At 46.1% G+C, this 25,575-nt stretch overlaps 1 protein-coding gene across 1 annotated transcript in view; it reads left to right on the forward strand.

Annotated features, from left to right (window-relative positions):
* The window catches only part of AGO1 (protein argonaute-1), an 85,923-nt gene extending 62,174 nt beyond the window's left edge, over nucleotides 1-23,749 (forward strand). The window contains exons 8-12 of the mRNA XM_075694897.1: nucleotides 4,774-5,024; nucleotides 5,754-6,185; nucleotides 10,095-10,294; nucleotides 10,707-11,133; nucleotides 22,021-23,749. Of these exons, the coding sequence (XP_075551012.1) occupies nucleotides 4,774-5,024; nucleotides 5,754-6,185; nucleotides 10,095-10,294; nucleotides 10,707-10,815 (992 nt within the window). The 3' untranslated portion in view covers nucleotides 10,816-11,133; nucleotides 22,021-23,749. The remainder of the gene's footprint in view (nucleotides 1-4,773; nucleotides 5,025-5,753; nucleotides 6,186-10,094; nucleotides 10,295-10,706; nucleotides 11,134-22,020) is intronic.
* Nucleotides 23,750-25,575: the final 1,826 nt, after the last annotated feature.

Genomic DNA, 25,575 nt, shown 5'->3' on the forward strand with positions numbered 1-25,575 from the left:
TCCTCGGACCCGCCGCTAAGCATTTCATGCATAGGAGTCGCCAACTCGGCGACCAAGCACATTGTGTGCGGACATCTCAGACCCTCGCCTAAGCATCTTGTGCATCGGCGCCTCCGACTGTGCGACTACGTACATCGAGCATTGACTCCTCAAGTCCGCATCTAGGCATTTTGCACGTCCGTACCTCGAACTGCGTGACTAAGCACATCAATGTCGACTCCTCGAGTCCGTGACTAGATATTTCACGCATTGGCACCTCGGACTGCGCGGCTAGGTACTTCGCACGTCAGCACCTTGAACTGTGCGAATCAAAGGGCAGAGACCCAAAAGGTCGCCTGTAAGCAAAGACAGCAAAAACTACAATTCTGGTGCATCTTGTGAGATGTCAACTGCTCCAAGAACTTTCAGAGACGTTTTCTCAAAAGTGTGTTTTGGGCATTCTGTGTTGTCTGTGGAAAGGGTAGCATTGGAATGCCTGGAGCAGTTTTGGTCCTGTTTGTTTTTATGTATTCCCTGAAGTGTGCTTGAGGGTATGACAGTCTTCAATATCTGGCTGAGGGCTTAGTTTCTTTCTGCATGCTTATTTGTAAATGACGAAGTTCTGGTACAGTTAGTGAAAGTGAACATGATGTTCTGTGCAAAAAAAAAAAAAAAAATAAAGCAATTAAAATTTTTGGAACTGCTGTACCCTGTAGTGCTCTTTTGGGCAAAGATTAAAACTACAGGCATGTTTCGTTACAGTGCCAGGTTTTCCATAAGTGGAGCACATGTAACATTTGGTAACTAGAAAACTAGTTAACGTATCGTAATGAAACTGCATATTTCTTTATTTCAGACTCTTTTGAGTGTGGCTGCCAAATTTCATTACTCTAGGTCAAATAACAAAAAAGTTAGTTCTGATCTCCACCTCCCTGCTTAAAGCATGACGATAGTGGCGGACACAGTTAGCGATCGCCGAAATCTGATCTGCCGGTCAAGCGGATCGGCTTTTATGTATGAGCCATCTAAGGTTCCAGAGTAATTGCTGATGCCCGCGCGTCTTCCAGAAAGTTCTACACAATTTGCGTTGCACATGCAATCAGATTACACAAGCTTCGGTGACTGTTACAGACAGCAGCAAGAACTGACGATAACATTAGAAAAGCTTCCGATAAATGCGGGTGCATCCTGCCCCGAGCGATAACATTTTTTAGATGGTGAAAAGCGGTCACCCGAAAAAGGTACACAAGTGCACGTGTCAATATCATTTGTTATTGGGAAAAATGCCTGGCCAAGATGTTTCAAAGGAACCAAGCGAATGCCAGTGAAATGTGTGGCCAATTCGAAAGCCTGGATGACACGGGAAATTTGCAACTGGTTGAAGCACTTCAGCGAAAACGTGAAGCAATGAGGGTGCCAAATCTGCCTGCTGCTTGACAATTGCTCCAGGCACCACATTGAAGGCCTTCAACTCTCCAACATCGAACTGCAGTATTTTCGTGCAAATTGCGAACTGCTGCTGTCGCCATCGCTTGATAGACAATATTCTTCTGGATGTCCGTTTTGAACGCCAGGTGAAGATCGACATCTGTCAAGCAATCGAGATGCTTGCTGAGTCCTGGTAGGAAGTTAAAGCAGACAGTCACTAACTGCTTTGTGAAGGGCCAGGTATCTACCGTAATAACCGGAATATAGCTCAAACTTTCTTCAAAAAATGATTGCGAAAAGTCAACCCTCGTCTTATAGACCGGACATTGGCAGAAAAACTATGGAAGTCTTGCAACAATGGGTGGATGAAGTAGACAGCCAGCAGCAGCGCGGCGTGGCGTCATTACCGGCATTTTGCGTTTCCGTTGTGACAAAGTTAAGCCTGGGATACACGGAGCGAAAAACTGCCGTCCAGGCTTGCAGAAAATGCTTGCAGCTAAATTAAATGTGTAGAAATTGTTCGTAAGTGCCTCTATGAAACTTTTTTCGAAGTTGTTTAACCAGTAACAATAAATAATACAATAAAGATCCTGCTTATTCTTTTTTTGTTATCCAGAAACACATTCGTAAAGTCTGGCAACAGCGAGAAATGGGCGCGCGGCAGTGTCCGCCCGTTTCTCGCTGCATGTAAGCGAAGCCAGCGAACCATCGGCATCGTCCTGCCGCATCTATTTCTGCCGCGCAGTGTTCGTCGTTAAAGAACGCTCCATGTATCCCGGGCTTTACATTGGCTAAAGGTTGCTTTCTCACATTTTGGTTCAAAATGAGCGGAAGCCAACGGCAATTCACCGTCGCCTTCAAGAAAAAGGCGATTGAGTGCACGGAAGCCCACAGCAACCTCGTGGCACAGCGTGTATTTGGAGTATCCGAAAAGAGCATTCGGTAGGGGTGGAGGCAGAAGCAACGTATTACAACTTGCAGCAAAAGAAAACGTCATTTCGTGGGCGGACTGCAGAACTGGAAGACAAGGTTGCGGAGTTCGTCCGGGAGCTGCGTGTAAGATCGCTGCCTGTGACTGCCGAATGCATCCGTTTGAAAGCGGTAGAGATCGCGCGCGCCTATGGACTGGGCAGCGAGAAGCACTCGTCATGCGACTCTAGTTCGGACCACTCTGATCAAAGGCGTTGCTCTGATTCGGAGTAGTGCTTGTGTACTTCGCGCCCTTCGGCGTACTGCACACCCAGCCAATTTTTAACAGGATCACGCGACCATGGACCCGCATGTTTGTCAGCACCTTATCATCATGGCACGGAGCAGCGAAATAGCGAAAGCAAGCGCATGTGTACACATGCACGTATCTCATTTGTTTCGCCGCTCAGCGCCGTTAATAAGGTGCTGACAAGCATGCTGGTCGATGGTCGCGCAATACTGTTAAAAACTTGGTCAGGTGCACATGCGAGCAGCGTTTAAATAAATACAGTCACTGTTGTGCATGAGTCGCATTTGTTTCAAGGTAAGGGTGTCTTTCGGTACTTTTGCCATTGAAAAAGATTTTCTTCATTTTTAGAATTAGTTAGTTGGGGGATCGACCTATATTCCGGTCCGACCTATAGTCCGGTTTTTACAGTAAGGTCACCCAAGCTGGAGTCTAAAGACTAAAAGGTACCTTCAAACCCACCTGATCTGCCTGAAACGTGGGTGGCACTACGTGCGAATGGGAGAGTTCCCAGCAACATGGGACTTGGTGAATTCTTGTATGCAGATAATGGTGCTGTATCTATGGAAGAGATTTCAGATGCAGCACTTGTGGAAATATTCAAGATCGTGGTGACACTGACGATGTGTCAGAGACAGCTGCACTGTTTACGTTGCCTACCTTGAGGGAGGTTACGGACACATTGGACGTTTTTGCACTGTCACTTCGGCTCACAGGTCGATGAGGCAGCCTTGGATAATATAGTTTCGTTGGGGTGCCGCCTAACATCATCCCTTGGGCAGAAACGGCAAGCGAAAATCGTGCAGTATTTTTCTGTTAAATAAACGTTTCCGAGGTGGGTTAACCAGGATTGGCATCGATTGAATTAGTTTTTGTTTTTGCATGATCTATGCTAGTCTTTATATGAAAACTGCATGTAACGAGAACCTGGATATAATGAAAGATTGTTGACTTTTTTTTTATTTCGTTACATCCATGTTTAACTAAATGTTCTTTTAAGGACTGATTGCAAATTGCCTGAGGTGGAGAACACACAAGGAGTATGATGGGAAGGAAGTTCGAAGTGTTGTGGTCGAACTTTCGTTGTGTTTCTATTTGTGTGTTGGTCTGTTTGCGCAATTAGCAGACAGTCCTTAGAAACAAACCAACTAGCCTCTCAAGATGTTCTGCTCAACACACTAGCGGTCTGCTCCTTGTAAAGTGTAAGTATCAGTAGAACCACGGTGATACAATCCCCTTACGTACCGTATTTACATGATTGTAAGTCGACTCGAATGCAAGTCGACCCCCGCTCCCCATATCGCGTGACAGGAAAAAAATAAAGCATACCTGAGGGTGCATTCGATAACGCAAATTTATTAGTAGCTGACATGGTCACTGGACTATTCGTCTTAACTAGGGCTGCCATCGTCAGCGCTGCTACGGTCCCACAGCACGTCGTCCAGCGAAATTCCACATTTGGCAAACTTGTGGAACAGCAGCCCACGCCAAATGCACCCAACCACATGCAGCCATCAGGGAGGCTATTTTGACTGGTCCGGTTGGCGTAAGTTCGCGGTCTTCTGCTGCCAGCCACTCATTGTACTCATGGCAGAGCAGGGCCTTAAAAGGTGAAGATCCGGGCTTGTTTCATGACCATGTCGCACTTCACTGGCAGGGACTGATCACGCATTTCAGCGATGTACGCTGCGTCATCACTGGCGTCAGGCAGGGAGATACGATCTCTCCAATGCTATTCACAGCGTGTTTACAATCAGAGGCCTGGATTGGGAAGAATTGGGGATAAAAGTTAATGGAGTTAATAGCTGCTAAGTTAAAAGTTAATGCCTTAGTAACTTGCGATTCGCTGATGATATTTCCTTGCTTAGTAATTCAGGGGACCAGTTGCTGGGATAAGGCCGCAGTCCAGGCCTGTTTATGCAATTTTATCATGCCAATTTTTTTTTTTTTTTGATCCGGTGGAAAATTGCGCGGCACCGGGATTCGAACCACGGTCCTCTTGCACGCAAGGCGGATGTTCTACCTCTATGCCACCGCTGCGAGTGCGATATAACACTTCGTTATATCGAGGTTCAGTTGCATTCAATGCGATTGAAGTGGCGATACTGTGAGTGGTAACTCTCCCTACTCTTTGCTGTTCCTGGTTGCAGCCGAGGTGAAGCGAGTTGGGGACACGGTGCTGGGCATGGCCACGCAATGCGTGCAGGCCAAGAACGTCAACAAGACGTCCCCACAGACTCTGTCCAACCTGTGCCTGAAGATCAACGTCAAGCTGGGTGGCATCAATTCCATCCTGGTGCCCAGCATTCGGCCTAAGGTGTTCAACGAGCCAGTCATCTTCCTTGGTGCCGACGTCACTCATCCTCCGGCTGGTGACAACAAGAAGCCCTCCATTGCTGCGGTCAGTAGTGACCTTGCCTTCCAGTCTGTCGCACTTGTAGTAAAATCTGTGCGTCATAGCCAAGTGGACCTCGCTGGTAGCGCCATGAAATGTAATTTCTTGTATCGTGGAAGTGCGAGTACAGTAAAGTCTTAAAAGAAGACGGTAAGATCAGCACTTTATTTCATTACATCAAAATTTCATTACATTGAAATTTGGCCTTTAATGCAAATAAGTAGTCTCCATTGGATTTTTCTTGCACTAAAGGGGCCGTCAAATTTGAGTGTGCGCGATCAAAGATAAAGTATTGTTGTGTGTCGTTGATATCTTCACGCCAGTGGTATGAAGCGAAGCCTATAAATCCTTCGTGTCTGCTTCGTTGCCGCAGCTGACAGGGCAGCCCACAGTAGGATGATGCTATCAGCGGACCATTCGCCACACACTCCAAGAAGTGCAGCACTGAAAGCCTTCAGGTTGTCCGTGCTGCACTTCATGCAGCACATAGACACATGCTATATAAGTGCACTGGCAGGCCTTCGGGGCTATTTCGGATATGGCTGTGGTGATTTGAGCCCTCGAGGGCAGTGAAACGTGTGCGTTCAGTTTTTTGGATGTTTTCGGATCCCTTAGGGAGCCTGAGAAGTGAGACATTGAGTGTATTTCTGGCCCAACTCGCCTGGGAGCTTTTTCATTCGGCCGTGCCTGGTCGGGCAGCGCAGAGAGGAACCCCCGTGTTTGTGTTGGTTGCAGGTGGTGGGCAGCATGGATGCGCACCCCAGCCGGTATGCGGCCACGGTGCGGGTGCAGCAGCACCGCCAGGAGATAATCCAGGACCTGGCATCCATGGTGCGTGAGCTGCTGATCCAGTTCTACAAGTCAACGCGGTTCAAGCCAACACGCATCATCTTCTACCGAGACGGCGTCTCCGAGGGCCAGTTTGCCCAGGTGCTGCACCACGAGCTGCTGGCGGTGCGCGAGGCGTGCCTCAAGCTCGAGCCGGACTATAAGCCGGGCATCACGTTCGTCGTCGTCCAAAAGCGGCACCACACGCGCCTCTTCTGCTCCGACAAGAAGGAGCAGATTGGCAAGAGTGGCAACATCCCCGCGGGTACCACGGTCGACCTGGGCATCACGCACCCCACCGAGTTCGACTTCTACCTCTGCTCGCATGCAGGCATCCAGGTGCGGGGACACGGTTGTGGCACTGCACCCTTGACTGATGTGGCCGATTCTCTCTTCGTTATTGGCACATAGAGAGGCGTGCAAATCTGTAGTTGCCACTTTACGCAACTACAGTTTTGTGTGTAGTTCCCAGCAGGCAGTTAGGTTGTTCGGCTTTGTATGCACCAGTAAGGTTTCCATGTGTGCATTTACGTTGGCCATGTTTAATAGCATGTCCACGTTACATTGCATAGCCTTCTGTGAATTGCACAAACCGGTGAAGTTATGCTGGTAAGGCTCTGAGCAAACCTCTGTATTGCAGCGAGACAGATATTCCACTAATGCTGGGGTGACATTTGCAAATTCTTAGAGTGTCAGTAATTTTGGTGCATCCCTGGTGCCACTGTCATGACCATATGCAACACCTTAAGGGACGTCGCATTTCAAATAGTCAGTTTGGTCGAAAGTTTTTATTCTTTATTTATTCATTTTCGCAATCGTCGGACCTTCTTCCACCTATTTTGTAATGTAACAATCTACGCGCTAGAAATCCAGAACACTGCAGTATCCTAGTGTGCTGTAAAAACTGTGAAAAAAATCTGGTTTCGGGGAGAGCCGTCGGAGCGGAGTGCTGCTGTCCGGGTATCACCCTGAACAGGGAGAGGCTTCAGATGGCAGCAGCACTGTTTTATGGGCGCGCGAAAAAGCGATGCGAGAGGGGGAAATCTAGCATGGCCATTCATTACTGCAGTCACATGGCGCACACAGAACACTCCTATTGGCTGACGCAGATTTTAATCACTGGCACGGTTGTTTCACGTGCATTTGGGCAGCAGCAAGCTGCGCATTTCGAGTTTCCAAGACTGACAGTTCAAGATCAGCCTGGGTATCTCGCTTTTCTTTGGTTGCACGATCAGGATCGGGACATGATTTGCGCAAGATAAGATCTGTTTACATTTTTTTTGCAGTGGCCAAGCTATTTCACATGGTTGTGATCTGATGCCTGCAGAAAGTATTTTGTCAAGGGTCACAGTAGATAAGGAGAGCAGAGATAGAATGCAGAGATAAGGGTATCCATGGTAGTGAACACCGCCAGTATCCCGAACAAAGGACCAGCGATTCTGTTGGGCCTGTTGATCCTGTCATTGCTGATTCCTGATAAGATTGCAAGGCATTTAAAGATGGCCTAGAGTCTGCATGATACTGCTAAAAAATGCCAAGGATTGCATTGCAGTGTAAGGAAAACGTGACTTCGCTGGTGAAGGACTGCTGTCCAGGAAGGCTTTTTTGCAACAAATCTGACAAAAAAAAAAAAAGAAAGCTGTGTGCAATGCTTTCTCATCTTTCAATTTTCAGGCACTTGCTGTCACTGATCCCTTCACCATTTTGCAAATAGTGAAGAGAGAATTTTTCATCTTTTTTTTTTTATATAAGTAAGTCCTGAAGCATAGTAGAGTGCTACACTGTCCATTTTTGTCCACATACTCTAATATTTCTATGATTCACGATTTGCAAAAGTAATCTGTAAGACAATATGCATAACAAAGCATAATTTTTTTCTCTTCTGCTTACTGTGCAGTAATAAATAAACCAATAGCTTTATATCACGAAGTAGTGCTTTGTAAACATTATGGCACTAAAATCGAGAGCAATTTGAATGAATTAGTTGTGGGATGTCAATTAGAGGATGCCAATTGCTATAAAACAAAGCTATAGCAGATAGCTCCAAACTGATTTCATATCTGATGTCAGCATAATATACCGTATTTACTTGCATAATGATCGCACTCGCGTAATGATCGTACCCCTGAATTTTGTCGTCAAAATTCTATTTTTCTTTTGCGTGTAATGATCGCACCCCGAACTTGTCGCAGTGATAGGTCGTGTGCCAAGTCTAGCTAATGATGATCGCGCTTACCATCTGTCAAATGCTACGCGAACGGCTCTTGAAGACATACCAAACGGTCTGCACACACACCCGACATACTTGAGCAGATGCCCCATTTCATTCCTTTCATCACTTTCCGCACTTCCATGAAAAAAAAAAAAAAAAAAGCTACAACCAAACTTGCCTCAGCTTTATTTGTAGGCTTCATAATGGTTTTGGTCAACAACAACAACAACATAAAGAGGGTGCCTTTTGATTCTTGTCTGCACTCGTGGGCACGCAACAAATCGCGAGCGGCGACGATAGTGGCCACGTTTACACCGATAAGTTAGAAGTGTACCCTATTTATACACCGATGCTTGTAATGCAGCTAAGATATTCGCCCACCCTTAGTGGAAACGTGCCGTATTAGGATAGCAGTGAAGACAAATGCCGCAGTTTCCGCAGCCTGCCCGCCATGTGTTTTTTTGTCACTGGCAGTGGAGCGCGCCCATCTCTGTTTCTATCCCCTCAAAGTGGACATGGCTACATTATTGTCGCAAACTTGCCGATATTAACGATATTATTCATTACTGATACGGAAGAAACTGTTTCAATGCACGTAATGTACACATGAGAAGAAAAAATCTCGTTCACCTTGCTCTGCCGGCTGCCATTTTTGTTTTCGTGTCCCGCACTGACAGTGGCAGCCGCCGCCTGCTTGTTGACCCCATGTCATCCCGCAGTAAATGTGGGATGAAAAAAGAAAATCTTTCTTTTCATGGGATATTTAACTCGCGTAATGACCTCACCCCTCAATTTGCATCAATTCTATTGACAAAAAAGTGCGATCATTATGCGAGTAAATACGGTAAATTACATTCGCATACCAAGTTTCATCAGGTTAGTTAGGACTTCAAGGACATATTATAGGGCGTTGGTTGTCGACATTAATTTATGTAGGAATGCTGTAAGCCCTGCACAGGGCTTTTACAGAAGTTGATAACAATACATATACAGTAAAACCTACTTAATTAAAACCTCGTGAAATTGGATCAAGTGGACTCGAACTGCAGTCTCTGCAAACACGTGCATTATTTCATTGCATCAAACTCTCGTTAATTCGGACGACCTTTGTGTCATGTAGAGCTCTTCAAATATGCGACGCAAACGAGTGATAGCGTACAATCGAAATGACACACTGGAATCTGCATCACCATAGTCATGAGCGGGAACCATATGGGAACTTCTGAAGTGCTCGTGCATGAATTTTTTAATATTGCGTTTACCAGCACGCATGACTTGCGTTAGCAGTGTGCTTTCAGAAGTGCGTGGTTACCATCCGTAAATGCGTTGATTGGGACAGCGGGTTCATATGCAGCAGTTGTGGCAAGCAGTAGTTTCATTTGAACTCTGTGCAAGGCATGCGTGATGTCGCAAGTAAGATGGGAGCCATCAAGGATGAAGCAAGAAGCGCGGCCCGCTCGCCAGTGTTAGACCTGCTGGCTGTGCTGCAGTGGGGGGACGATCGGCTGTCGGCGAGCTTGCTGGCGGAAAACTGGAATGTGCGTGTTAGTGAAAAGCACGTTCACTCGGATAAAGACACGGGTCTCTTGCTGCGGTGGCACTAGGAAGGAAGTTAGGAGGCCCTTGCCGCTGCGAGCTCTAACCGGTAATGAGATAACCACAGCTTCTGCATTGACTTAGTGTGAAATAGAAGCGGGAGTTTCACATCTGTTTAGTAAATAAAGGTGAGTCGATGTAGTAAGCATTTGTTTATTGGTTTCTTGCTGCATTGAATAATTCGACATTCGGTTAATCTGGAAATTTTTTTTCCGGTCCAATGACATCCAAGTTAATTAATGAGGTTTTGCTGTATACAGTACTACAAGCCAGGTTAGGTATTGAAGGGCACGTTTGGAACCATAATCACAGGCAATTTACTTTAGTGTGGTACGGTCGGAAAAGTATCGGCCCAATTCATCTGCGGCTTTGTTGTGACAAGGTAGACGTGTATTGCTGCTTGCGTATGGTTAGAGCCTTGGTCGCACTGCGCTTCCCAGGGGACGAGCCGCCCGTCGCACTACCACGTGCTCTGGGACGACAACCAGTTCTCAGCGGATGAGCTGCAGTGCTTGACCTACCAGCTGTGCCACACGTATGTGCGCTGCACCCGCTCCGTCTCCATCCCCGCTCCGGCCTACTATGCACACCTGGTGGCCTTCCGCGCCCGATACCACCTCGTCGAGAAAGAGCACGACAGGTATGTCGGGGCCGCTTTGCACCAGAAGAAGCGTTGGACCCAATTTACACCACGTTGTTGCAACAGTGTTTCCAACTAGTTTCACCGCATTCAAACTGCCTTTTACTGTTGACAACTCTTTCTAAATGACCTACCTGATATTGCGTGCGACATGTCTTAACGAATCACTGCTCTAGCTGTTAAAATATACTGAAGCTTCGTGGAACCAGTTTGAGGGTTACTGGATGCTGTTGGCGGTATGAAAGGTCGCATTTTTGGTCACATACTGAGTTGCTTTTTCTAGGAATACCAAGCCAAGCTGTACTAGTAAATAGTGTTCCTGCAATGGCAAAATAGGCACGCTTTGTGTGGGAGCGGTTGGATCCTTGCGATTGTCCTTTCACTGCAAGTGTGTGTCTGTCGTGTCTTGCAGTGGTGAAGGCAGCCACCAGTCGAGCAATGGGGACGACAGGACGGTTGTGGCACTTGCCCGTGCAGTCACCATCCACCCAGAGACCCTCAAGGTCATGTACTTCGCCTGAGGTGGCCCCGCCTCCTTCCTTGCGGGCGGCTGACTTGCCCCGGCCGCCCAGGGCACTGTGCCGGCGCGACTCCCACTGCGTCCCGGCTGGGGAAGACGGGGCACCACCAGCGCTACATCGCGAAGGTTGCGGGAGGGCCCGGCATTGCTTGTCGAGCAGCTGCGGCTCCAGTCTCGGCGCTCCTCGGCGCGGGAATGCCGTCCACTGCCAGGCTGAATTAAAGATGCTGCGCAACATGTTAATCGGCGACCCGACAGGTCGTCATCGGCGACCCAACAGGTCTTCATCGGCAACCCGAAAGGTCTGATGGCGCAACAGGTGTGGGCCTCTTTGCTACTGCAGGTGGACAAGAGCTGTTAACCAGAATTTTCAGCGCAACCTCTCCCTGCATTACCTGCAGTGATTATGACCGTGTTGCAGAAAGAGGCCTAGAAAGTCTTAGCTTTTTCTTTTAATGTCGAGGATGTAGTTGAGTAGCTGCAAGTATTTTCCAAGCCTGTGGGGGAACACAGACTGGATGCCTCTCAATGTATGTTGAAACGATTCGAAGACAGGCTTTTCCTCCCAGCTTGTCAGAGGCATTCCACGCCAGCTCTATCGTTACCGCTGCTGACAGCGATGCCGTGAAGCTTCCAGTCTGCCCCCGGGTATGCTGCTCATGCGAATACCACGCGAGGAGTCTCCTCCGGGGCCCTTTCATATTCAATCTCTTATTGACCTATGGCATAGTTCATGCATATTGCGATCATTCCATTCTTTCCTGCTATCTGCATGGATGGTGGGGAGGTTGTTTCTTCTGCACATTTTTCAAGGGGCTGACTGACAGGGCTTAACTTATTAGCCTCGCTCATTTCATTTGCACCACTCGACATCCACAGGAGCCCGCCCCCCTCGGTTCCCGTTTTTAATCTGTCAGTCTGCATTTGTTCTGCCAATGCATCATCACCATGACAACGTTGGTGGAGCTCTCTCCCAACCGAGCGAAGCCTCTGCTGGGAATCCAGGGCGCACGACTCAGTCGCTTTGTCGTGGCGAAATCTTCATAACTTATGTGGTGCCCGAAAATACCAAATAGTTGACTATGGTAGCTCGTATTGTTCTAGACTTGCTCCCTGCCTGCCATTTTCTTTGTTGGTGGTGTTTTGTTTTCCCCCATGTATACAACCTTTGTTCTTTATGGTGACCGGGGCAAGTCTGGAGGTGGTGCGCGATGGTCACACAATCCACCCAAAATGTGTTCCAAGCGGCGTGGGGGATGGGGGGTACATTAACATTGCAAGACTCCTTTGGTGCAGCAGACTTCAGATTATGGGCACTGTTCCTCAAATTGCCTAGGCATGCTAACCAGCTTAGCGCAGCCTCCATTGCGGTATATTGGATGGTCACCCACTTGAAAGTGGGTGGGACTTAAAGATCCTGTAATTATACACATGGTTACCATATCTGATGTGGTAACTGTGTTCAGACTTTTAAAAGAGGGTAACACCCGTAAGCTGCAAGAGAGGTTCATTCAATGACGGTTAGTGTGACACTTGCAACTGGCTTTAGTGTCTGCTAACTTTAGCAGCCAGGCATTGAAGTGGCGATAGTGCTTTGGCCCAGCAGATGCCTGGCACAGACTTGCTGCTAAGGACAATGCCAGTCGCCAGGGGGCATGAGCTGCACTGAGGCCCTCTCTTCCTCCTCCTCCCCGCCTTTCCTTCCCCAACCAGCCTGCGTTCCTGACTTGGAGCTGCTTGCCACTGTGGGTGTTTTGCACAGAGTGTGTGGCGCGTCAGAACAATTGTGTAGTCGAGGGAAAACGTGGAATTTAAGTAGCGTATCATCCGAATGTAGTGTGAATGCTCACAAAATGAGGAAATTACATAAGCTAACAGTTCATTGGGGAGCCTCTGGTCTATTAGCAAGCCAATGGCAAATGTGGATAGTTGACAGCTGGTAAAATTAGAATAAGCTATTTTAAAGTTTTTTTTTTTATCTTGCAAGAGCAGCTAATTCGCATGAATGTTCTATGTGATTGCAGAACGTGTTCACTATCCAAATAAGTATACCAGCATCAAGTCCATAGGGGAAAAGAAGGGGGCAAGAGAAAAAAAACTTCTGGAAAAAAGAAAAAAAAAAACCCGTAGTAGGAACAGCGTTCTCAGTGGGTCGTGAAACCCCTAAAGTAATCTGCAAGCAACGATTTTAAAATGCGATACTACAACTAATTTGCTTTGCTCTGCGTTCTTTGTTCATATGCTTGATTTTATCTGCACTTCTGCAGATATCAGTGTTTTATGGTTTTTATCTCTAATCAGTTTCCATTTTCAAAAAGTGCACCTGGGGCCTTTTTCACAAATAAGCCTATAGTTCGTGGATGCCACCACATGGTGGGGATTTGAAGAAGCCAAACAAAAATATGAGCGATCGTTACAGCGATATTGTTCACTCCCAGCTGCATGGAGGTGAGCAATATTTCATTCAAGCATTCTTGATAGGCTTGCTTTGCATCTGTACTTGAGTTATCAGGCTTAGAAGCATTGTGGTGCCCCTATGTTTAACACACAGAAAGAAAAGAAAGAAAAAGCTGGCCAGCAGCTATCTCGCGATGACTGTCGACGTTAATGCAATTAGCATCCAAGCAATGTGGAGGGAACACCAGCCGTCTTGCCACTGCCGAAGTGCGTCGTGCACGAGCCGCGTGCTGCAGCCGGGCTCCTCACTCGTGCTTCCTTCTGGAAATATTGCCCCGTCTGGTGGACCAACCCGCAGAGTCCTTATGCTGGCCTGCGCTGCTGGTTTGTCAGCGCGTGCTAATGCTCGAAATTTATTTTGCTGCCTACGAGCATTCGTGGCGCAGTGCTAAAGTGCGACACAGGTTCGAATGCTGACAAACTTTAAGGGATATTTTCTTCAGTTCAAGATGTGCGTAAGGAGGATAGTAGGTAGATAGATGGATTGCCACAGAGTGGCTGAAGTAGACTAAGAATGCCAATTGCATTAAAGTTAAGACAGCCATAGAAATCTGATAGTGCACTTCATATCGTGCCAATTTTTTTCTGTGAGGTACAAAGAAATTGGAGGGTACCTACCGTCAGTCGGTGATGATCTTCGATTTAAGCAACGAGTCTCGGCCGATTGTTTGGACCAAGTGCCTGCTTCGAAACGGGCAGCGCCAGTACTGAACCAAAGGCAAAATTTCAATGTAGGTACTGCCGCCTGCCCGCTCAGCAAGCACACACCCGAGGTCTGTGGGCACCACCAGGGTGGCCAGGGCTGGACGAGTGGCTCACCTTTCTTTGGAAGCACAGTGTAGTGGCACATTGCACAGCATGGAATGGCATTGATCATTGTCTACTTCCGGCATTTAAAAAGAGGCATGCAGTATAACCTTTCCGAACCGATAGTACGTTTGGCTGGTCAGCACTGCTGTCTGGCTCAGATTGCCACAGCGTGGAGCCCGCTCTTGATTTGAGCTCGAGAAAGTGTGGCTAGGCCCAGTGTGCAGCCAGAGCTATAGGAAGGCTGGAAGAGGAGATGCGTGTCTTCTGTTCTCAACAGTCAAGGTGGGCATGTGCCAAGGCACCGTCGTGGCTGACGCTTCGTTGCACTGCCATGTCGAAGGCGAGCACTCGGAGTCGGGGTGCAGTGCTCCAAAAGTACCAGCCGAACGTTATGAAGTAGCGTGCCCCACCAGAGTGCTTTGGAGAGCTCAAAAATGACCAGCTGAATGTACCATAAGTTAATCGAAGGGAAGCCGCATTAGCACAAAATTCGTTGTATAACCATTGCCCACCCTCACGGCCAACATTAGACGCCAGAGTGCAGTTTCTACTGAGCAGCCCCCAGAAACAGTGTTTTGAGTGCATGAGTTGCTACAGGAATTTTAAGGGGAATAGTGATTCCTTCTTAAAATTCTTATGATCTGTTTCCCTAGGAGGTTTCACTATATATAGCATGTGACAGCTAAAGGCAGCAAGCAAACTTTTATATGCTGCAGAAATCTATGTGTATGACAAATAAGAACTAGAGGAAACTGTTAGGCACACATATCATCAAAGGAAACTGCACTGATGGCAGCAAAACAAGCTAAGCAATTAGAGGATGGTTGCTAGAGAGACATTAAGGGTTGTGCCAAATGACTTGGAAGAAATAGAAGGCCCGACTGCCTGAATTTCACACTTAAATCGTGGCATAGATGACGAGTCTGATGTTGCAGGTTTCGTGGCGTACCTGGGTCCTGGTAATAGTTTACGCAAGTTGTTACATTTACCTTTTCTTTTCATATGCAATTTTATCTTTTGTTGGCAGCAGCTACATTAAAGTAGATGCTGCTCGAAATGTATGAGATTGGGGCTCTTCAGTAATTGCTCACCTTTATGTCTTTCCAGTGCTTTGCTCATGGTAAGACTGACTTGGTGCAATCAATCCTCATTTTAGTGAATTTAGTCTGACACAAAAACAATCAAAGGAAATTTTATTACAATGTTAGGAAAAGTTCATACTTTCTTCATAAGCAAATATACGTTGAACACTTATACTGGAGGTAAACATTCAAAATTTACATTGTTATATCTAAAGGTTCACTATATCAGTGCTCATTACATCGAAGTTACACTGTATTCTAGAAGTTCGATCTGTAGGTTAGACTAGTGTTTACCTCTTGGAGAAATTGCAGGCACACTGCAGCACACCTCTGCAGTGAGGCCCGCTTGGCAAGCAGCATGTCGGGCGCAGATGGTTTGGGGCGGGCACTAGTCACTTGGGCCGCTGATGCACCTCCTTCTCCCTCTTCTGCAAACCCTGACATCAATTTACCCCAGGAGGCATTTCTGTTTGCCAAAGGCACTCCTCCTGTTCACTGTGGGTAGTACTTCCTTGCTTGCTTCCGCTGTGTTTTGTGTGTGTGTTAGCAAAACTTTGTCCCGAAAATACAGATTGTGTTGGCCCCATGCATTTGGGTCCCACTCTGTGTTGACAAATCTGTTGTTTGGATCACACTGCCACCTCTGACGTGGCATTCGCCTGTTGCGGCCGCGTGTTTAGCTTTGTTCGGACAAGGGAATGGTGTGTTGTGTTGGGCAGGTGCTGCTTCAGTTGTGGGCTGCAAGAGTGCTCGTGAAGTGAAAGGCTGCAGTGTGCCCCCGTCAAGCGGGCAGGTTAGGTGCACCCATGAAGAGTGCACTCAGTTTTAAGTGCCCTTTCCCAAATCTAAACATTGCAAGCGGGGTGTACTCGCAGAAACGTGCACTCGGTCGGCACAGAACACACTTTGCTGGTCGAGTGTGTAGCCTCGCCGCCAGCGGTTTCAACAGTACAAAAGGTAATGCATAGAAAAAGGACACAGAAGTTCATTTTAGCTGTTTGATAGCTTTTAACAAAATAATCTGACCAGAACTCGCTGATATTGTGTTCTGGCAGGATCAAATGCCGCCTCGTCACACGCCACCATCTTGTTCTGGATTGGCTAGTCATTCTCTTGGCCGGCCTTGACTTGTAACACTCTTGTGATAGCAATATTTTAGTTTTTTTTGTCGAGTAAATATAGATTAAGATTGTTTTTTATTTATAATACAACTAAAGCAATCGCTTTTTAGAAGGTTTCTTTATTTTAATCCATCTTCAAAAAACGTGATTTTAGTCTATCGAAATTTTTTTAGTGCAAGTGCACTTTGTTTTCCCGCTTAGCACTGCGTAGCCTAAAGTGTCACTCAAGGTCCCGAAGTGCACTCCTCATAAGTGCATTAGCTTGCCCGCTTGACAGGCGTATAAGGCTCGATTCGCACAGCTGTGATCCCTCCTGTCATCCTCGTGGCACCAGTTTTCCTTGGGGGAGAACCTGTCTTCGCCGGTTTCTCCCGAATGCCAGTGACCTTGTGAGCATTGGCTGTTGCAGGCATCCCTTAAAACCACCCGCCGTGGTTGCTCAGTGGCTGTGGTGTTGGGCTGCTGAGCACGAAGTCGCGGTATCGAATCCCGGCCACGGCGGCCACATTTCGATGGTGGCGAAATGTGAAAACACCCATGTACTTAGATTTAGGTGCACATTAAAGAACCCCAGGTGGTAGAATTTTCCGGAGTCCTCCACTGCGGCGTGCCTCATAATCAGAAAGTGGTTTTGGCATGTAAAACCCCATAATTTAATGAATCCCTTGAAACCGGTGAGGAAACACTTACCCCTGAAGTAAACTGGTGCTATGTCGCGGCTAGTGATGTTCGTGTGAATTGCGAGCCTTAGTGAGACACTGCCTCATTTGGTGCTGGGATTTATTTGCACGTGTGGAGCCACTTCACTAAGCCAGTGTTGTGCAGAGCCTCTCAGTGGTTGGTCACATGCAGTATGTCAATTGCAGCATGCGTTGCACACGGCAGTTGGCAGCCACTGCGACGGTGGCGTGCTGCTCTGGGCGGTCGATGGTAGCACTCGTTGCAACTTCTCCTAAAGATGCTTGTGGGAAGATTTGAGTCTGTCTTCTGTGTTTATTGGCACTGACAGTGATGCCCTTCAGGGGTGTTGCTTCTGGTCAAGTGACTTAACTGCAGTATGTCAAGGTGTACCTGCCTGTGAACTGCAGACTTCTTTTTTTTTTTTTTTGCATACACGAAGGACTAACATACAAAAGGGGGCAAGTAGTCTGCATTCCAGACCCATCAAATGTTCTTGCATTGAAATGAAAGTGCTATCATGTCACACTTTCTCAAACATGTCAGCTACTTGGCACACTCCAGCAAGTCGTGTTTAGGCTGTCTCCTCAGCAGTAATCATCTTGATATTGATTACCTGCCCCGTTTTATGTTAGCCACACCCTGTGCTGCAAGGAGGGCATGTAGGCTGGTGCAGTCATCAGTCCTTGCGTCTTGTGGAGCTGAATGCTGCGCTGTTTTCTTGTTGGTGTTGGGAAGGATCAGACGGGGGCCAGTTCTGCATGCATTTTTATTTTTTTGCTGGTCAAAGCAGTTTGTCGCTGCTTCTCTTTTCAAGAAGGGCCCTACGTGTGGCTGTTTTCGGGAAAGCCTTAGCCCAAGTTTGCCTGTGTTTAGGGGCAGTATTCTAGAGTGATAACTGTCGGAGATGCTGTCCCTTTTGCGAGATTTTGTGCGACTCGGCACCGGATGCATTAGCATGTACGGCTGACCGCGTTCATAGCGCTGTGCCAAGCTTCTCGTCTTTGCACACTGCCATCAACTGTATACTTCAATCGTCCTGGGCCAAATCAAGCTCAGTCGTGCGAAAGGTGTAGCATCTGCGAAAGTGATCGCAGTTTATCAAGGTGTTACGAGACTGCTCATTCCAGTAGAGCATTGTTTGTTTTTGGCTGTTGTTTAGGGCTCCTCTGCTCTTGCAGTTTTGGGTTGCAGACTTCACATTCAGTTCATCACTTGTGATGAAGTGATGTTTCGCTTTTATGATGCACTGTTTCATGGTCAAGGCTTGTGACTGGCCAAGTTTACCTGACACACCATCTTAGCTCCACTGTACGGAGGGAGTTACTGAATGCTTGAAGTTGAGGGACATAGCATGTTGGAATGGGGCAGTTTAATTGAATAGGTAAGTCTGCAGTGCTGGTTGGTTGGACTCGCTGTTGTTTATTGAATCCTGAAAAAGAAAATGAAATTGGTTATTGTGGGCTGTGCACTTCAGTGACAACGTGAATGGGTTGCAACGTTTTGCCAACTTCTACAAAATTAGCATTTTATCCCAGTCATTTGCAGATGTAAATGAGTAAGGACAGCACCTGGAGTTCAGTATGAAGGTATTGGTCAGGTACAATGCTCAGTGACTTGTTTTAGGTCTGCAGTTTAATGTACATGCAGTCAAAGCTGTATGTTACAAGAGCTGCTGTGTTTGCTGTCATTTTTTTTAGATGGTAAAGCTAGCACATTTGCAAGAGCTGGTTGTTTCATGGTCCGAGCTCCCGAAAAAAACAAAAATGTGGCTAGGGTATAGGTGAATAATTTCTATCATACCTGGGAATTTTATGTGACCTGTCTTCTGCATCCTGGTTATCAAAATGGCAAACTGAGTTGGTGCGCATTCATTGTTAGAAAAAATGCGAAGAGATGAAGGCTACAAAAGAACATCAATGCATGCATTTGCCAAGATAAGAGTGCAACCCTAAATTATCTGCCACTGCGTAGAGAACGCCTCGGGAAATCCATCTCACAATGGTACAAGGTCATAGCAGTGTGGCCCACTCATTGCTGAGATTGCAGGGCTGTCAAGGTTGGATGAAACTTCTTTAATGAAGCAAGGTAGAAAACTGGGCAAGTTGGTGGGGGTTCATTATCAGAAGTGCAAGAAGGGCACATTCAAAAGGGATTCTCTTTGAACACATGGATCAGCTATCGCACGAAATTGTAGAGATATTTTTGTTGGTGACACTAAAACCTGTGTGCCATGCCTGCTCTGTGCAGTGGCCGATAATTTGGGTTTGCAATCTTTAGTGAAACCTTTCGGTTGATAAAGCGCTTCTGTATTCTTCTTCTGCATCTTCGTCCCTTCTTCGCGATTTTTCCCACAATGAATCCTATTGAGTGTGCCAAAGGAGATATTGGGCTGCTTCTCTCCACGGCGAACACATTTCCCAGAAAATTGTGCCAGTTCCTCTTGCTGGGAGCACCTGTCTTAAGATTCTTAACGTTAGGGTAAAAAATGCCATAGATCCTTTAAAGAATCTGAGAGGCTTGATCTGATGTGTGATTTGGCGCAAAGCCTTTTTATTATTGACAATTTACGAAATAGCATGCCATGAAGGGTCATGATTTTGAAGGTGGCAGTTGTGTTGTTTTATCCTGTATGGTGGCTTTTTTTTTTAACCTTCTTGTTTTGTGTGCTTCATGATAGCAATATCTGTTGTGAAATTGCTTGTGTCTAAGGGGTCGTGCTTCTTGGGGACTTCCCTTGCTGGACTCTTGACACAGATAGCCGACTACACAATATTTGCTGCTTATTTACATGCCCTTGCTAGTGAAATGTGAAAGTAAGTCTTATTATATACATTATATATATATCTATACGGTAATGAAATTGTCATGTGTCTGGGAGCTTGACATTAGTCATATCAGTGAGTCTTTTAAGCAAATTGTTTTATTCATTCCGTGGAAGCTTCTGTATTAGCCGAGAGAGCAATTTTTGATGATGTTGGATATTGAAGCCCTTCGGAACAATGAAATGTGAGAGCTACTAGTGGCGCGAGTCCTTGATTTTAGTGTGGTCATTTATTTTAAATGTTCTTGAAATGGGCTGCAGAGGGGATTTTTGGTTTCTGTTCTGATTTTACTGCAGCATGAAATGCCACCTTGCTGCGCATCGGAAGTGTTTGTCCCGTATGTGTTGTTGGCGCGAGGATGCTTTTGTTGAATCAACTTTTGTCTGGGCATGTGTTGTTGTAATTTGTGGGGCGAGCGCCAGTGGGCAGTTCACGTTTACCATATTTACTCGGAAATAGGTCGAACACAAATGTGGGCCGATTCTTACACATTGCGCTCGCCAAGAAATGTAAAATTGTAATTCGGTCAACACTATATATATTTAACTCGCTGAGAAATATGAAATTATAATTTGGAAATAGGTTGAGCCATATCTCTTTATAAAAACGAACTTTGAACGTGTATGGACCATTATTTACTGAAAGTTCAGCCACCAAATCTGGTAGTCGATGCCACAAGCTGCATGCACATTGATGCTGCCAGAAAAGTCATCCCTGCTTGACAGGCATCCTCAGTGCCATCGAGTGTTCAATGTGCAACATTTCTTGAAGCCCGGCTGGGTAATTTCTATTATTGGTTTTGCGGTGGGTGCAACTTCGTCAGCTTAGTACCTTGCTAGCTTTGTTCACGATTGTAGGTCGTGATCATGGATATAAGTCGATGGCTCATTTTGGGTAACATTTAGGAAAGAAAGTGATGGACCTATGTTTGAATAAATATGGTACTTTGGCTGCAGATGGACTACTGGTGCTTGTGCATGCTTTTTGTGAAGGACGGTTCGGCCAGGTCAGGGATAATTTAGGCCAGCGGCTGAGTGGTCCCATCTTCCCCATTCGTTGTGCTGACCCCAAGGTTAATTACACATCAGTGAACCAGCTAGCCCGTTTCAGTATCAGCTGATATCAATGCAACGTTTGTTGGTATTGCATATGTCCCATTTGCTTCTGCTTGGCCAGTCGTCTACCCTGTTTGCCATGTTGAACACAAACCAAAAAGGATGAATTTGAGATCCTGATTATATTGCGCTTAGTGTTACACTGACGATTTTAAGTGAAGGACATGACGTGGACGTACGCAGCGCAATTCATGTACGTTCATGAATGTGAATCATAAACATTCACCATAGCCTTCTTCATTGCTTTACTAAATGAATTTGAGGACACCTCAACGATTGGCGTGAGGGGGAGTTTTTGCCTAACCGTGCTCAGTGAAGGTTGTCAATTTCCAATTGATGCGACTCGTGATGTGCGGTTTTCAATCGGTGGTAGTTTAGTGCACACGTGCTGAAACCTATCATGGGAGCCTCTTTGTTTGCCATTGATTATGCCACCTTCATGGGCCTTTAATTCAGGTTCTATTTTCATTGCCATTTTGCACGAGCACCTCCGGTTCTATCTGCAGCCTAACTTTCAGCCAGCCGAAATCGCAGCTGCTTGGCTTCCCCACGTGGTCAAGAGATTGGTGGAGGACTGTTGTCTTGACCTCTTGCGACATGTGCCATATGCCCAGTGTAATTACCTGCATATACATTACTCATGTACGTGAGTGCCCATGAATTAACCTCAGCCAAAGGAGCAGTTGAAAAATTGAATGTTACTGCTTTGAGCAACTAATTTTTTTTTTCCTTTCGTCTTAAATATTATACATATGTATATTTCGATGGCATGCGGGCCTAATGCAGCTATCAGTGTTGACTGGTCTGTGGTGTGTGTTCTAACCCATGGTGTGTGCTTAGCAACTTGGAGCACCCTGTATCGAATTGCTTGTGCACCATCCGAGTCACCGGGTGACCTTGGCTGCTGAGGTTGGGCGAGCCCCTTTATATCGTTAGTGTAACACTCCCCACTCTTGGCAGCCACCGTCTGTAATCGTTGCTCCCTTTTGTCCGCCTCGAAAAGCAGAGAGTTGTTTTAGCTCGGAGTTCTTAATATATTCTACGCTGAATGCATTGTTTTTCTCCTTCCACTTTAGTCCCTTGCAGTCAATCGTCTGTTTCACCTTTTCCTTGCACAGCATTCCCTGAATCGTGTGTCGTGTCTGTGTGGTGGGAGCCGCAGGCGACGCCCAGTCCCATAAGAGCCGTGCTCGTGTGCCGTCTGTTATCTGCAAAACAAAAAAAATTGTGTTCCTCTCGCTAGCACTGCAGACACGGCAGTAAAGATTTCTTCGAACTACGGAGCTAACACCTTCCTACACTTGACATGCACGTGTTCCAGCTTTTGGATCCACAAGAAGAGCTCTGTGTTGTTGGCTAAACCTGTCTCGCAGTGGCAAATGCACTTGTGGTTCCGGTACACATTTCTGAAGCTGTTTTGTGCGCCTCACTTCGATCCAAGGTAACGTTACTGTGGTGGTATGTGGAACTGTGTTTATTGAGGCTGCCAGCAGCTCTAGTTACTGCTTATGTGCACGGTAAAAAACCTCTGGTGGTCTGTGCTAACCTGGAGACCCTCATTAAGGAGTGCCTCATAGTCAAACCTTGTTATAAATACGTCGTATTTGGCACAAAAATAGCATCGTTATATCCAATATTCGGTATAAGCTTAATTTGTTGCACGCTTACATCAGTGACAGTTTTAGATTTACTTCTGTATATTTGAAAATTCATTGTATCCGTGCGCGTTATACTGGGTTTGACTTTCGTCATATTGCAGTTGTAGCACGTGGCAGCCCAGAATGTAATTTTAATTTTTTGAACAAATTCGGGTTTAAGAGGAAGCTTTAGCTCGGGCCCAACTCCGACGCGGCCTATTCAAATACATGTAAAACGAAAAAACGTTTTTATGAGATAACCCCTGGACCGATTTTGATGAAATTCGTTGCATTTGAAAGAAAAAGTTAAATTCTAGTGACTGTTGGAAGCGGAATTTCGATTTAGGGCTTAAATTTTCTCAACACGATTTTCAAATATTTGACTGTTTGAAAAAAGTAGAAGCACGAAGTTTACAAATTCATAGCTCTGCATCAAGAACTGATATCGCGGTTCTGTAAACGGCATCCATTAGTTAATTCAAAGCGGACAAATTCAATATGTCATCTTACATCTTACGTGAATTTGTTACGTTGGTTACAACGGTTTTGCAAAAGTTGTATTTCCCTATGATTAAATTTTTTAATATTCATGTGTAACATACCAATTTTGTCCGCTTTAGATGTACTATTAGATGCAATTCACAGAATTGTGATATCATCTTTCATTGCTGAGTTACAGAGTTGTAAACTTGATAGTTTCGTTTTTTGAAATTTTTTTATTTTTGCCAATTTTTAATAAGAAATTGACGACCTAACTCAAAAATTCGAAACCAACAGTCACTTGATTTTAAGTTTGTCTTTTAAATGCAACAAACCTCGTCAAATTTGGTGCAGTGGTTGCCGAGAAAAACGAATTCTCCTTTTACATGTATTTAGATAGGACCACCCGAGCTAAAGCTTCCTCTTAATACAGCTGCAGAAGAGGTTGCCTCAAGCGCTTCTGCTCTCGGCTACATACAATTAAGCAAGAAATCAGCGATCTAGTGGCAATGCCAAACAGCCCAGCGAGCACGATTCCTCTGGGCGCGGGACTGTGCGTCCCTTCTGCCTCGCTGTGCCACACATTGTAGTCATCCCTCGGGCGCGGCCGGCATCCGCTCTGAGCGCACAAAAGCGAACATCTTTCAGGCCCTGTACGCGTTTATTTATTGCATACCGAATATGATTGTGCCTGTTATATTGCGCGTTGTGTATAAAGAGATATCCTGAGTTTGGTGTGTACGAGTCTTTCCTGCCGGACCCTGATCTAGTCGCAGCCATGACTGAGCGTGCGGCATCATGGTGCAGTGCTGTGAAGAGGAGCCCGTGTGTCGGAAGTGGCCCGAGTGGCAGGCGCAGAGTGTGTAGAGGCGGTCTGCTTCCCAGTTCCCCTGTGAGCACCAGCTACTTGCTTGGTGTGAAAGAAAAAAGAGTCAGATCTATGACTTCATATTTTTTTAATTCTTAGAATTCAGTAGCCAGATTATTGATCTTCATGTCTCTAATGTCGGTCGGAGGGGGTCGCTCGCCAAAACAGTATGTAACAAAAACATGTTATAGCATTTTTGCATATACGCAACCATACTACCCACGCACCTCACCTTGGTGTAGAGAAAAGAAGCCACTACTCGATCATGCGTGCATGCTTCGCGTCTCTTCCCGTCGCCAGTCACAATGCAGCCGACCTCGTTCACCGAATGCACGCTTGAGAGCAGTGCGATACGCGATACAACCTCGCAAGCGATGTGCCACGTGTTTTTTCTTTTTTCAGATTTTGTGGGATTTTTTTACAACCAGAAAAAAAGTACTATGTGAGACTTATCGTGCAGGAAAGAACTCAATCGGTAGTTTCTGAAGGTGCTCTACAAACCTGCGTATTATACTTGGGGTCCTCGGGCAATAATTAAAAAGTTGGGTAATTAAACTTAATGAGTGAGTTATGGGGAAAACAAAATAACCGCCCGAGTTACTGTAGGCCAGTGCGAATAGCACGCGTTCAGTTCAATTTGCTTCTGATGCGCCTTTCATTTCTAAATTCTTGGCTCAAGTCACGTGGCACACCCTGTATTGTTCTCACTACAACGTCTTTTGAAAAGATAACCAATGTGATACAATGGCACTTTGTGCTGAATTAAATAAAATACATTGCACTTGTGAATCTCTGTACTGTACTGTTAATCAAGAAATAAGTAAAATGGCAAAAGTGAAAGGTGAAGTCAAACTAAGATATGATGGAAATCGTATGTCCAGTGGAAAAGAAAATTGGTGGTTCAGAATTTTAAACCACATGTCGTTCTCTACTGAACACAAGAATGTCAATTGGCTCGGATGTTTGGGTGAAGCCGAGACCTTCTCTGAATGGCCACACATAAACGGCATGCGAGAATAGCCGTTCGGATGCTACACTATTGCTGGAATCGACACAAACGCCATTGCAGTGTCAAATACATGCGCCAAGCCGGCACGCATGCTGTGCCATGTCTCTAGTGGACTGGTAATGTCGTAACAATGAAAGACTGGGTTGCTGTGGTGTGCCGTGAATTGTCGGGGCATTTCAAGTCTCGTGCAGCAAGAGTGGGGAACGCTCGGCTCAACACTGCTTGGGACTCGGGGAAAAATGGTCACTTTATCACAGCCACTGTTCGTGCACCACCATGCCTGTGCGATTTCAAAAATGTTTGCGCCATTCCTGTCAAGCTCTTGAAAATGATTAATCGAACAGGTCTATTCGATTAAGTCAATTAAACAAAAGGTAGATATCAATGAAGATTAAATGCTTTGCGGGATACATTTATTAAAATAATTGATTACCATCCATCGATATTGCCGACCATAAACGTGTGCACACAATGTATCTGCCCTTGATCTGTGGGCGCCCTGCCCGTTGCATCTGTAGCACAGTGTGTGCTGCAACTACTATACATTGTTTCACAAGGTGTTTGCAGCACTGTGGAAGGTAGGGGCCTCTTAGCCAATCAGGGCTGCAGGAGAACAGCAAATAGTCCGTCAAATATTTGAGCTGTTTAGGACTAGATTTAAAAGAAACGCAAAAGTTTA

Source organism: Dermacentor variabilis, chromosome 6 (assembly GCF_050947875.1).
Source record: "Dermacentor variabilis isolate Ectoservices chromosome 6, ASM5094787v1, whole genome shotgun sequence".
Classification (NCBI taxonomy): Eukaryota; Metazoa; Arthropoda; class Arachnida; order Ixodida; family Ixodidae; genus Dermacentor; species Dermacentor variabilis.